Below are 12,350 nucleotides of genomic sequence, written 5' to 3'. Positions count from 1 at the left end.
GGTTGTCAATTTACAAGAGGGATGTAAAAGCTTTAGAGTGGGTGCGAAAGAAGTTTACCAAAATGTTGTATGGTTTTGAGAGCAATAATAAGCAGAGGTTGAGCAAACCTGGACTGTTTTTTTCTGAGCATTGGAAACTGAGGGACAAAATTACAGAAGTATATAAAATTATGAGGGTGGGAGGGTGTAGATAGGGTAGAAAATCAGAACAGTTTCCCCCCGCCCCCAACATGGAATGTCAAATATTGGAGAGCATAGCTTTAAGGTGAGAGGGAGAAAGTTTAAAGGTGATTTACGAATCAAGTTATTGTTAATCTCTATTTCTTTATTTCATAGAGTGGTAGGTACCTGTAATGCACTGAGAAAGGTAGTGGATACAATAGCAACTGTTAAGAGGCATTTAGACAGGCACATGGTCAGGGAATAGAGGGATATAGGCCATGTGCAGGCAGACGGGATTTGCTGGACTGGCATCATGGTCAGCACAGATATTGTGGGCCAAAGGGCCTTTTTGGGTGCCAAACAATTCCAATATTAGAAACATAGAAAACCAACAGCGCAATACAGGCCCTTCAGCCCACAATGCTGTGCTGAACATGTACTTACTTTAGTAATTACTTAGGGTTACCCATAGCCTTCTATTTTTCTAAGCTCCATGTACCTATCCAGGAGTCTCCTAAACGATCCTATTGTATCCGCCTCCACCACCATCAGCCCATTCCACACACTCACCACTCTCTGTGTAAAGATTTTATCCCTGACATCTCCTCTGTACCTACTTCCAAGCACCTTAAAACTGTGCCCGCTTGTGTTAGCAATTTCAGCCCTGGGAAAAAGCCTGTCTATCCACGTGATCAATTCCTTTCATCATCTTGTACACCTCTATCAGGTCACCTCTCATCCTCTGTCGCTCCAAGGAGAAAAGGTCAAGTTCACTCAACCTATTCTCAAAAGGCATACTCCCCATTCCAGGCAACATCCTTGTAAATCTCTTCTGCACCCTTTAGATAGTTTCCACATCCTTCCTGTAGTGAGGCGATCAGAACTGAGCACAGTACTCCAAGTGGGGTCTGACCAGGCTCCTATATAGCTGTAACATTACCTCTCGGCTCTTAAACTCAATCCCATGGTTCCATGCATATAAACCTAGAAATTTTAGTGCACTCTAAGAAACATCATAATCATAGCAGCACTTCCAATCATCTTGACCAAGAATTGCTGCTGAAAACATTATTAGTATCTGAGAAATTTAGGTAAATGAAGATTAGAAATAAGAGTCAATCTATATAAGAGAAAGTTGGCAGCCATGGCAAAATCTATCAGGTAAGGTGACCCTGCAAGGCCGGACTGGGTTGTGTTGCAAACAGGGTGGCGAGCACTAACACTGAACCAGGCCTGATGTGGTCTTTGCTCCCAGGCTAACACTCAGTGGGCCCCAAGGATTCAGACAGATGGAAGGTGAAGAGTAGGGAGGAAGAATTGACTTACTTCCATTCTCTGGCCACAGTGCATCTGTTCCCTACATGCTTCTTCCACTTACAGCTCTTAGAGAAGGCCTAGAAAGTATTGGCAAATAGCAAGGAGACACGACGACTCATATGGAGCTGCTGTGATAGCAAAGCCAAACAAGTCAGAAGGAACTAGCACCATTGCATTATGATTGCACCCAAGTTTTAATTTTACCTGCAATGTGGCAAAAGCAGAACAGAAGCATTGCATGGGGAATCATATCATCCTAAGTCTGATTTGCATAGAAATCACTTGTGGCAGACACATGAAAAATAATGGAAACACTTTGTTAATTTTCAGAGAGGATCAATTCAATGTGGAAATATTTACCATCAAGTTTTGGGCAAGCTCTGATCAGAAGAGTCTCTACAAAATGCAGTTCTTTCTTCCTCTGGTGTGATGATTATAATCCATTCTTCATTACCTAGTGTGGTGAACTACTTATACCTGTCTGGACACGCCCCCCTGCAGACTGCTCCTGTGGCTCCTCCCACCGACCCCTGTATAAAGGCGATCAAGGCCTGAGCCCGGACCTCAGTCTCCAGGATGTAGTATGGTGGTCACTCACTGCTTGTTCTTTCTTCCAGTCAATAAAAGCTGATATCTCGCCTTCATGTCTCAGAGAGAGTTATTGATGGTGCATCACCTAGCCAAACCCAAACTTCTGCTGCCCATAATATTTTTTGATACTCCTTCAAAACTACATAGCTTTGTAATGTATCATATTTTATTTTCCTATTTCTATTGCAAGATTCTGGTCCAGCCTACAAAATTCACTGATCATTTCCTGACCATCCTTCCCTGCTGCAGCATTAGCCGGAGACCCTCCAGCCCTAATAACATAATATTTCAGTTGCGAGTTTTTGTTAGAGTTCTCCACATTTCCACTAAGTATTTTATTTTCCATTCTTTTTGCCTTAACTTTGGATTTTTTTAGTCCACATCCAATTCTCCTGCAAGCAGGACAAGCTCTTAAAAGAACCAGCCAAACATCACACAAAGTAATTACACATTAATTTTTTATTTTATTTATTCAATTTTTATTACCTTACGAGTTATGAGGCCATTCAATTTATCAGTCTACAATGGTTCTTAGAGCAGTCCATTAATCCCATTCTCCTCCCATCTCCACTTTTGTTCCTGTAGCCTATCCTTTTTCATAGTCCTGATTATTTGGCCATGCACGTAGAGAGTAATTTACATCAGCCAATTAACCTACTAACTAGTACATCATCAGGATACAGGAAGAAACCAGAGCACCTGAGTCACAGGGATAATGTGCAAACTCAACACTGGAGGCCAGGATTGACGATGATAACAGCCCCCCTCACCCCAACCACACAACCTATCAATTAATACAAATTACAAAGGTGGATGCTTTACCATGAGCACACATGGTCTGTAATGTAATAACCAATGATGGAGAATTAAATTAAAATAGATACAACTTATGTCAATGCCTTTTTCTATATAGGCATCAATATTCAGCCACTGTTGTGTTTGCACTGGTGCCCAAATGAATGATAAACATCAGTATTCTCAACTTGGATATTATGCCTCACAATCAACTGACAAAGATTTGTCAGAGCAACAAATTACTGAGAAATAGCAATCCTTTGAGCCCATCCTCTTTTTAATTTGCAATTTGAACAGATCTACTTACCTGGAAAATATATCACCAAATGTTTAAGTTTATACATAAGATCCAGGCAAACATTACATTCAACTGAATTGATGGTTTCAACAGGCTTTTCACACATGAAAATTATCTCAAATGTCATAAATTATATATGCAACCAATATATCAGGATTTAAGATAAATCTAATAATCAATGAATGCACAAATGTAAGGACTATTTTCTGCAGCTGATGTGATAATGGTTGCTTGTTTCTCAGCAATTCTTGCCCAGTAAGAATCAAATACTCCAAATCCAAGTTCAGTCCAAATGACAGATCTTATGTCTGTGAGAAAAGAATCTGGTGCTTAAGAAATGTATATATGAGCTTAATCCCAATTCTACAATTGCTTTGAAGTCATCTTACCTGGTGATGAGCCCTGGTACTTAACATCATTGCCGTCCGTTTCAGGAACAACTGTATGGCAAATTGCCATCATAATGAGAAATTCCTGGATTTCATTGGCAGTTGGCTGAAAGGAAGCACAGAGTGTGGAAATGAGATGGTAATGGTAACAGATATTAAGTACTTTACAAATGAGGTAACAGAAACATAATCAGGTTTAATATGACTGACACAAACAGTGAAATGTGTTGTTTTGTGGTAGCAGTACAGTACGGGCCATGTTCACGTTCACAAAATCTGATGGCTGAAGGGAAAAAAAACTGTTCCTAAAATGTTGAGGGAACACCTTTAGGCTCCTGTACCTTCTCCCTGCTAGCAATAATGAGATGAAGTGTGATGATTGTCTTTATCAGAAATACACTAGGGTCTCATTATCTTTCAGTGATAGGTACTCAGATTGCCTTTCAGCTAGAAGAAAATAGTGAATAGTATTACTTTCTCCAATCAACATGAATGTGTTCTATAACGTTCTGAAGACATTAACAAGCACTAACAAACACAAATGTCAAATAAAGGTTAACTAATAAAGCACTTCTATTCAATTGATTGAGAGTTATGATCACTGTTAGATTGTGAAATCACAAGCTGCAGCTGTCTCTATCAGTAAAGTACACTGCAGGGAGCCATGTGATAAGTGGTCTGTAGCCAGCCAATCAAGTTTATAGAGATAACAATTGATTCTTCAACTCATAGGTAAGTATGTTATAAAATCCCAATAATCTGGCATGCTGGGGACTTTGGTCATGCTGGACCTGCAACTTTACTAGACTATTGAATGAAATTCATATTAATATGCTATCACAAATTTTAATTCACTTTGATATATTATTCAATATTATAATAAATTTTCCAACGAACTTGGAAAACTTAAAAGGGGCAAGGGAGAAAAGGCACAGTGAGCAGGATGGGTCTGTGGAAAACATCCCCTGCTGGACTAGATCCCGAACTATTAAGATTTCTAAATAGTTAGACAGCAGATTATGGGAGTCCTACTATGCGTTTGGGAAAACATTATGGAGTTCGACCTTAACCATGTGAATAGAGGATCTGAGGATTACAAAGACAGAGTGCAATGCAGAAGCGCAAACTATTGAAATAGATTCACATTTGGCCATCAACACAGGCAATGGATATTAACTGCTTGGTTCTATATAACTAAACAGCACAGTATAGAAATGAAAATGGAATTGGTTTATTATTGCCACATGTACAAGGTACAGTGAAAAGCTTCTCTTGCATATAGTTCACATGGATCAACTTTTTGCACATTGAATTAAGACAGTACAAGGTATAACAATAACAGGATTCAGAATAAAATGCAACAGCTACAGAGCAAGTGTAGTCCAGATAGGCAATAAAGTGCAAAATCATAACAACATAGATTGTGAGGTTGAGTTTATCTTATTATACTAGGGAACCACTCAAGAATATTACAGCAGAGGGTACAAGCTGTCCATGAGCCTGGTGGTGCGTGCTTTCAGCCTTTTGTATCTTCTACCAAAAAGAAAAAGGAAGTGAGAATGAGTGGGGTGGGAGGGTATTTGATTATACTGCTGTTTTACTGAGGCAGCAGGAAGTATACACAGAATCCAAAGAGGTGAGGCTAGTTTCCATAATGTGTTAGGCTGTGTCACAGACAGAGCATTTACCATACCAACCTGTGATGCATCTGGATAGGATGCTTTCTATACTTTATTAATAAAAATTGTTTAATGGTCAACGGGGATATACACTAAATTTCTTCAGTCATCTCGAGGACTTGGAGGTTTTGGTGAGCTTTCTTGGCCATGGCATGTATGTGGTCGGACCAGGACAGGGTATTGGTGATGTTCAGAGTATTCTTTCTCAACCCCAGAAGTCTGGAGCATGTGAACCATCTTCCTTTCTGAGTTCTTTCATTTTGCTGATACTGAGGGAAAGGTTGGTGTCTTGACATCATGTTACTAAACTCATTGTCCCATTCCTGCAAAAGCTTTTTGCCTTTGTCTGAACTTTCTTGCCATGCATTAAATGGTGCAATATTTGGTGGTGTATGTTTTTCAGCTAGAGAATAAAACACAAACAGGAATGTTCAAGAGAAAGTAAGAACCTATCCTTGAGAACCTGACTGTAATAAATATAATATATTTCTCACTTATGATCACACTGAACAAGGTATAGATTTTAGAACACATTAGGTGTGTGCAAGTTTTTATCAAGTCCATGCAAGTTGGATTACTAATGTGGTGTTGACAGGAAAAAGATTAACTCAACGTTCTTCAAACATAGCACTATCAGAGCAATATGAAGTGAACCATCAAGCAGGCCCAGGCTCTATCCAAGAAATCAAGCATATTTTGAGGAGATCAGTAGCTCATTAAATACACTTACAAGTTTCTACTGATGTACAGTGAAGAGTAATCTGACTGGCTCCATCACAAGATTCTGCAGAGTTGTTGACTCTGCCAGCTCTGTCACAAGCATAACCCTTACCAAGATTAAGGACATCTTTGAGAAGTGCTTCAAGAGGATGGCATCCATCATTAAGGACCACCAACCACCTGGTACACATCCCCTTCTCATTACTTCCATGAAGGAGTTGATAAGGGGCTGAAGACACATCCAATGGTTCAGAGATAGCTTCTTCCTCTCTGCCATTGAGCTTCTGAATGATCCATGAACACTAGCTTGTTATTCTTTTATTTTGTACTATTTATTTTTGTACTTTATAGTAATCTTATGCCTTTGTACTGTACTGCTGCCACAAACAATAAACTCCCCGCATTAAAATCAGTGATAATAAATCTGATTCCATTTCTGCAGTCGGGCAATTTCATGATGCAGCAATAAACTTTTACCTAATCTAGTGCGGCAATGGAACTCTACCATATGTCAACCCACTTTGCAAGTGCAGGGTAGTTGTGTAATAAGTTCTGGACACCAATCAAAATTACTATTGAACATAGAATTTTTCCACATCACCTCAGAGGAAATACTTTAGTACCCAAGACAAATGGCCTCATAATCCCCGTTCTACTAATACTAAATGAAAAGTACTTAATGATAAATTTTCAAAATAAAGTCAAGTTATTTGAAAATATTAAGTATATTCTACATAAAATGTAGAGTAACATTAAATACAAACTGTCTCAAGAAGATAATTTCCCTTCAACAACAAAGGGATCTTCAAATGTTAATCAAAGTACTCAAATACCAATAATTCAGGAGTGATCAAATGGCTGAGCCCAGAGAACTCTCTGATCTTAACACGCTATTTTGTAAAATCCAATTATTTAATCATTATATCCCACTTTTATTATTAACATACCAACCCATAGTGCAGTTTTACATTATTCATTTTAGAGCAAATACTTGAGAAGGCTTCTCGGGATCAGATTAAATTATTGCATAAATACACCTCAAGACATAGAATAACAAAAACTCACATGCCCATTGACGATGTTATCTATTAATGTTGGATCATCAAATTCAGCTGATTCCTTGGACGTAAGCATGTGTCTGCAAATCAAAAATATGGAAAATATTATTTAACATATTTTTCTTACTTACAAAATTTAATACTGTTCCCTCCATTTCATTCTTCCTCCAATCTAACTCTATTACCATAATGAATATTAAAAGCTCAAGTTTGCCTGTCATGGAAATAACTTTTGATCTTTTACCATCTTAGTCCACAATACCTGCATCATTCAAAACTTGGGCATCATCAAAATCAGTATTTGCTGCACATTATTAATTATCCTCAAATAGATGGTAGCTAGTTGCCTCACTGGATGCTTGATCAGTTAACAAAAGCAAATTAAAGAATCAGATTCAGAATTAACATCACTGGCATATGTCCTGAAACCTCTTGTTTTGCAGCAGTAGTACTTTTTAAACATGTGATAATAATAAAAATCTCTACATGACAATAAGAAATATAAAATTAAGTTAAACAAGTAGTGCAAAAACAGAACATACAAGAAATAGTGAGATAGTGAATGTGGATTAATTGTCCATTCAAAATCTGATGGTGCAGGTGAAGAAGCTGTTGAGTGTCTCTTCAGGCGCCTATACCTCCTCTTTGATGGTAGCAATGAGAAGAGGGCATGTTCTAGGGGATAAGAGTCCTTAATGATGGATTCCACTTTTTTCAGGCATCGTTGTTGAAGGGGTCTTCAATTCTGGGGAGGCTAGTGGTTATGATGGAGTTGGCTGTAGGAATTTGCTAGTTTAAGTCTCCTCAAACTCTTAATGCGATATAGTCATAGCTGTGCTTTCTTTGTAATTGTATCAACATGTTGGGCCCAGAACAGATCTTCAGAGATTTTGACCTCTAGGAACATGAAACTGTTCACCTTTTCCACTGCTGATCCCTCGATGAGGACTGGGGCGTGTTCCCTCACATCAACAATCTATTCCCTGACCTTATTGACGTTGAATGCAAGTTTGTTGTTGCTGCACCACTCAACCAGCTGATCTATGTCAACCCTGTATGCCTCATCACCATCTGAAATTCTGCCAACAATAGTTGTGTCATTGGAAAATCTATAGAAGACTTTGAGTTATTCCTAGCCACATAGCTGTGGGTGTTGAGACAGTAGAGCAGAGGGCTAACCACACATACTTGATGTGTGCCAGTGCTGAATGTCAGTGAGGAGGAGATGTTATTTCTGATACTATTGACCATGCTCCACTGATGAGGAACTCAAGGATCTAAATTTTCAGAGGGAGGTGCTGAGGCCCAGGTTTTGGAACTTGTTGATTAGAACTGAGGGTATGATTGTATTGAACGCTGAGCTGTAGTTAATAAATAGCAACTTGACGTAGGTATTACTATTGCCAGATGACCCAAGTTTGCACAGAGAGCCAGTGAGATTGCATCCACTGTAGAGGTGGACTTCTTGTAAAGTTCTGGATCAACAGTCCTGAATGCTGCTGATCTAGCAATCACAAATCTCCACGGCTTTTGATTTGGGTATGTCCAGTACATTCTCAGAGGCACACACTCATCCACGCTGGTCTTGACCGAGTCAATGACAATTGTGGAGTATCCATTCAGATTCAAAGATGAATCCCTGAATATTGTTCTATTCAACAACACAAAGCAGTCCTGTAACCATTCCTCTGCTTCCCATGACAAAACTTTCTTTCTCCAACTATACACTGGGAATAAATGTGCAGCTAGATGATCAGACTTTCTGAAGTGTAGACATGGGGTAGCACGGTAAGCATTCTTGATGTGGTATAATGGTGGTCAAGTATGTTGACTCCTCGGGTTCCACAGGTAAAATGTTAGAGGCAATTGTTCAAAGACTTCAAGTTGGCCTGAGTGAAATCTCCTGCAATGATAGGGAAGGCATCAAGGTGTGCTGTTTCATGACATTGCAGATCTACCTTGCAGCCAACACATTGATGTAATCACATGGCAGTATGCCGGTGGCTCGACTTCATTTGGAGTCTGAGAAGATCTAAATGTCATCAAAACCTCTTGCAAATGTCTACAGATGTACCATGGACAGTGCTCTGACTGGTTGCATCATTGTCTGGTTATAGAGGTTCCAACGTGCAGGATTGCAAGAAAGTGAAAAGGATTGTAGACTCAGCCAGTGCCATCACAGCCACACCCTCCCCACTGCTGAGGGTATCTTCGAGATACGGTGCCTCAAGGAGACAGTATCCATTAAGGACCTTCACCACCAGGGATATGCCCTCTTCACTTTACCACCATTGGGGAGGAGGTGCAGCAACCTGAATAACCATACTCAATGCTTTAGCAACAGTCCCTGTCCTCCTCATCAGATTTCTGAATGGTTCATAACACTTCCTTGTTATTTTTCTTTTGCACTATTTAGTATTGTAACTTACAGTATTATGTCTTTCATTGTACTGCTGCCACAAAACAGCAAGTTTCATGACACGTTAGTGATAATAATCCTAGATATATCTGGGGTAGCCCAGTGGCTCAGCTCCCCACAGCACCAGAGATCTAAGTTCAACCCTGATCTCAGGTGCTGTGTGTGTGGACTTTGCATATTTCCCCTGTGACTGTGTGAACTTCCTCCAGGTGCTCCCAAATGGATGCAAGTTGGTAGGTTAACGTCCAAGGTAAATTGCCCAGAATATGTAGCTGAGTGGTAGAACATGGGGCAGGGGATGAAAGAGGAGCACATTAGGGAGTTGATGAGAATGGAGGGAGAATAAAAATAAATAGGATTCTTGTAGGATTAGTCTAACCCGGTGGTTGTTGGTATCAAAACTTGCTGGGCCAAAGGACCTATTTCCATGCTGTATGACTCTGATTCTATCTATATCCTCTTGCAGAAACATGATATTATCACTACCTACCCTTCCACCTATTTTATATCTTTGGAAACTTTCCTCTTCATTAAGGTAAATATAAACAATTGAATGTCCCAAGGATAGTCTATTGGCTCAACTATATCCATGATTTATGACTGCATAATTCACAAAATTCTTGTATGTTGTGAGCTAAGAGATAGAAAATTGTTGTCCAAACACCAGCATTTGATTTTTCATTCTTCCAAATACAGTAGAACTACAATGTTCATAAATCCCAATGGTTCAGCATCTAGCTCACCAGCATATGTTACCCTCTGCCTTTAAACTCAGCAGGACCAGTTTCCAGCATTCCATTCAAAGTAGGGTCCAATTTCCCATTCTTCCTTTAAGAATGGGCCCAAATCTGACACTCCCTTTAATGAGTTAATTGAAAAGTTTATTACCCTTTGTGCTAGTCATGCAAGTGAAGTGATTTATTCACCTGACCTCTCCTCCACATTCTCATTGACTGGCTTTAATGCTCAAATGTTGTCCTGGGGTCAGTTGAGTCATTCTCAACTTACCTCTGGAACTCATGACTTCCATCCATATTTGAACCGAGTTTCAAAAGAGGTCTGGAGCCAAGAGGAACTGATAAAATCCAAACTGAGCACCAATAAGTAATATTGGGAAGTAGGTGCTACATGATACTACTGTCAATGATAATTTCCATCACTTTGATGGAAAGTGGTAATAGATAATTAATATTGGAGTTACCCTGATTTTTGTAAATACAACATACTTGGACAATGGTTGACAATGTTGGGAAATTGCCAGTGTTTTTACACCGCTGAGCAGCATCCTAACCAATTATGCATTTCCAAACTTACAGTACTACCTTCAAGACCCTAAAAAAAATCATCAATCCAATTGCAGTAGGATGCTAGATAAGCTAGAACATCAAGTTACAGAATGGTCCGGATCTTCAAAGCCTCCGCCTGTGGTCATCAATGTAACTGCTGGTATCTTCATTCTCAGAATGAAGACTGCCAGTTTGTCAAAAACCTATTAAGATCTATGAGACATCTAATGAGCCACATCTTGGCAAACAAAACTCATTACTGGTCCCTCAGCACATTGCTGGGCATTTAATTTCCTAGAATATGCTTTGGCAAGTGGTCAACCCTTATAGTGATCCAAAATTTTCTGGTGCAAATAGATGCCCGATGGGGGAGAATGCTGTGTCTGAGGGAGATCCTGGGAAGGAACATAATCTCCACACATAAAGGATGAAGAAAATTCCAAAAGCAGTGGTGGGAGAGATTTTAATACCATAAAAACTATTTTAAATTGCCTTTTATCGATTAGGCAGATTGCTAAGTAAGCAACATTGAGCTCTGTGAATCCTCCATTAGGATTAGGGTTTACTCTAAGTATAACCTACTTGTACATTACAGCTTAATAGTTAACATGATGCCATTAATAGGTGTTCAGCATACAAAAAATCTTCAACTTCTGCAGGTTGAATGTACAACAAAATTCCTTTTACTGTGGTAAATACAGCTACAATTTGAGAACTACTATACACACATAGAAATAAAATTCTTACATTCGCAGAGAGGTTACTAAACAAAAATCTCTTACCCCAAGTCATCTGAAGACCGTTCTGCATCAGAATCCATGATGTGACTGAGTAAAAAGAATCCCATTTTAAATTTAAAATACAAACTCCAGAAGCTTAAGTAAACAGCTACAATACATTCACAAGGGAAATAATTAGTTATATTAAGTGGCCTCTCGCTCACAAAAAGATTCCAAGTATCTTTAGCTAGCCGAAAAGTAAAGACAATTAAACAAATCAGAAAATAAAAGCGACAGAGAGCTAACTTTTCCCTAATGTATTTTCTCTCACATTAAAGAATATCCCATTTTCATATTATGATGGGAATACCATTATGGTCTACAGACCTTCAATATTACCAACCTGTATAAACTCCAAAATATTTCATTATTTCCCAATACCATAACTAAATTTTCTTATTTCTCCAAACAATACATTTTAAATTGAGCACTTTCCAGATCACGATATTGTTTTGTTATTTTGAAGTTAGTTGCATTGTGGGCATTGAGGAGGGTGCGCTTCTTTTTCATTGACATCAGTGACTAGTAATAATGATTGTGTAAGGCAGCAAATGAGCAAGGCATTTTCCAAACACCCTTTCTACGACGTGGAAAAATTTGTGAACCATAATGGCATACTTTATCATTGCTTTCCTTTTCCACATCCGGGACTTGCTTTCCTTTTTCCACAATAATTAATTATAAATCAAAGTCTAAAATTAAGCAGCTATCTAGACTACTCAGTTATGTGCTTACCCATATGCAGTTCCAGCAATGGAACATTTCTTAAATGCCATGACGTTGCAAGTTAATGTACCAGTTTTATCTGAAAATAAGTATTTTACCTGGAAGAGAAAATTAAAAACAATTAAATCTAG

The 12,350-nt window shown here is 38.8% G+C and overlaps 1 protein-coding gene across 2 annotated transcripts in view; it reads right to left on the bottom strand.

Moving 5' to 3' along the window:
- atp8a2 (ATPase phospholipid transporting 8A2) overlaps positions 1-12,350 on the bottom strand; it is a 419,615-nt gene that overhangs the window by 255,159 nt on the left and 152,106 nt on the right. For both annotated transcript variants that reach the window (XM_059964171.1, XM_059964170.1), the window contains 4 exons: positions 12,229-12,317; positions 11,497-11,541; positions 7,017-7,089; positions 3,553-3,658 (listed from right to left, as the gene is read on the bottom strand). In XM_059964171.1, coding sequence (XP_059820154.1) covers positions 3,553-3,658; positions 7,017-7,089; positions 11,497-11,541; positions 12,229-12,317 — 313 coding nt within the window. The remainder of the gene's footprint in view (positions 1-3,552; positions 3,659-7,016; positions 7,090-11,496; positions 11,542-12,228; positions 12,318-12,350) is intronic.

Source organism: Hypanus sabinus, chromosome 3 (assembly GCF_030144855.1).
Source record: "Hypanus sabinus isolate sHypSab1 chromosome 3, sHypSab1.hap1, whole genome shotgun sequence".
In the NCBI taxonomy this organism is placed as follows: Eukaryota; Metazoa; Chordata; class Chondrichthyes; order Myliobatiformes; family Dasyatidae; genus Hypanus; species Hypanus sabinus.
Note: the sequence above shows the minus strand (reverse complement) of the source record. Positions and strands in the feature narration are given on the sequence as shown.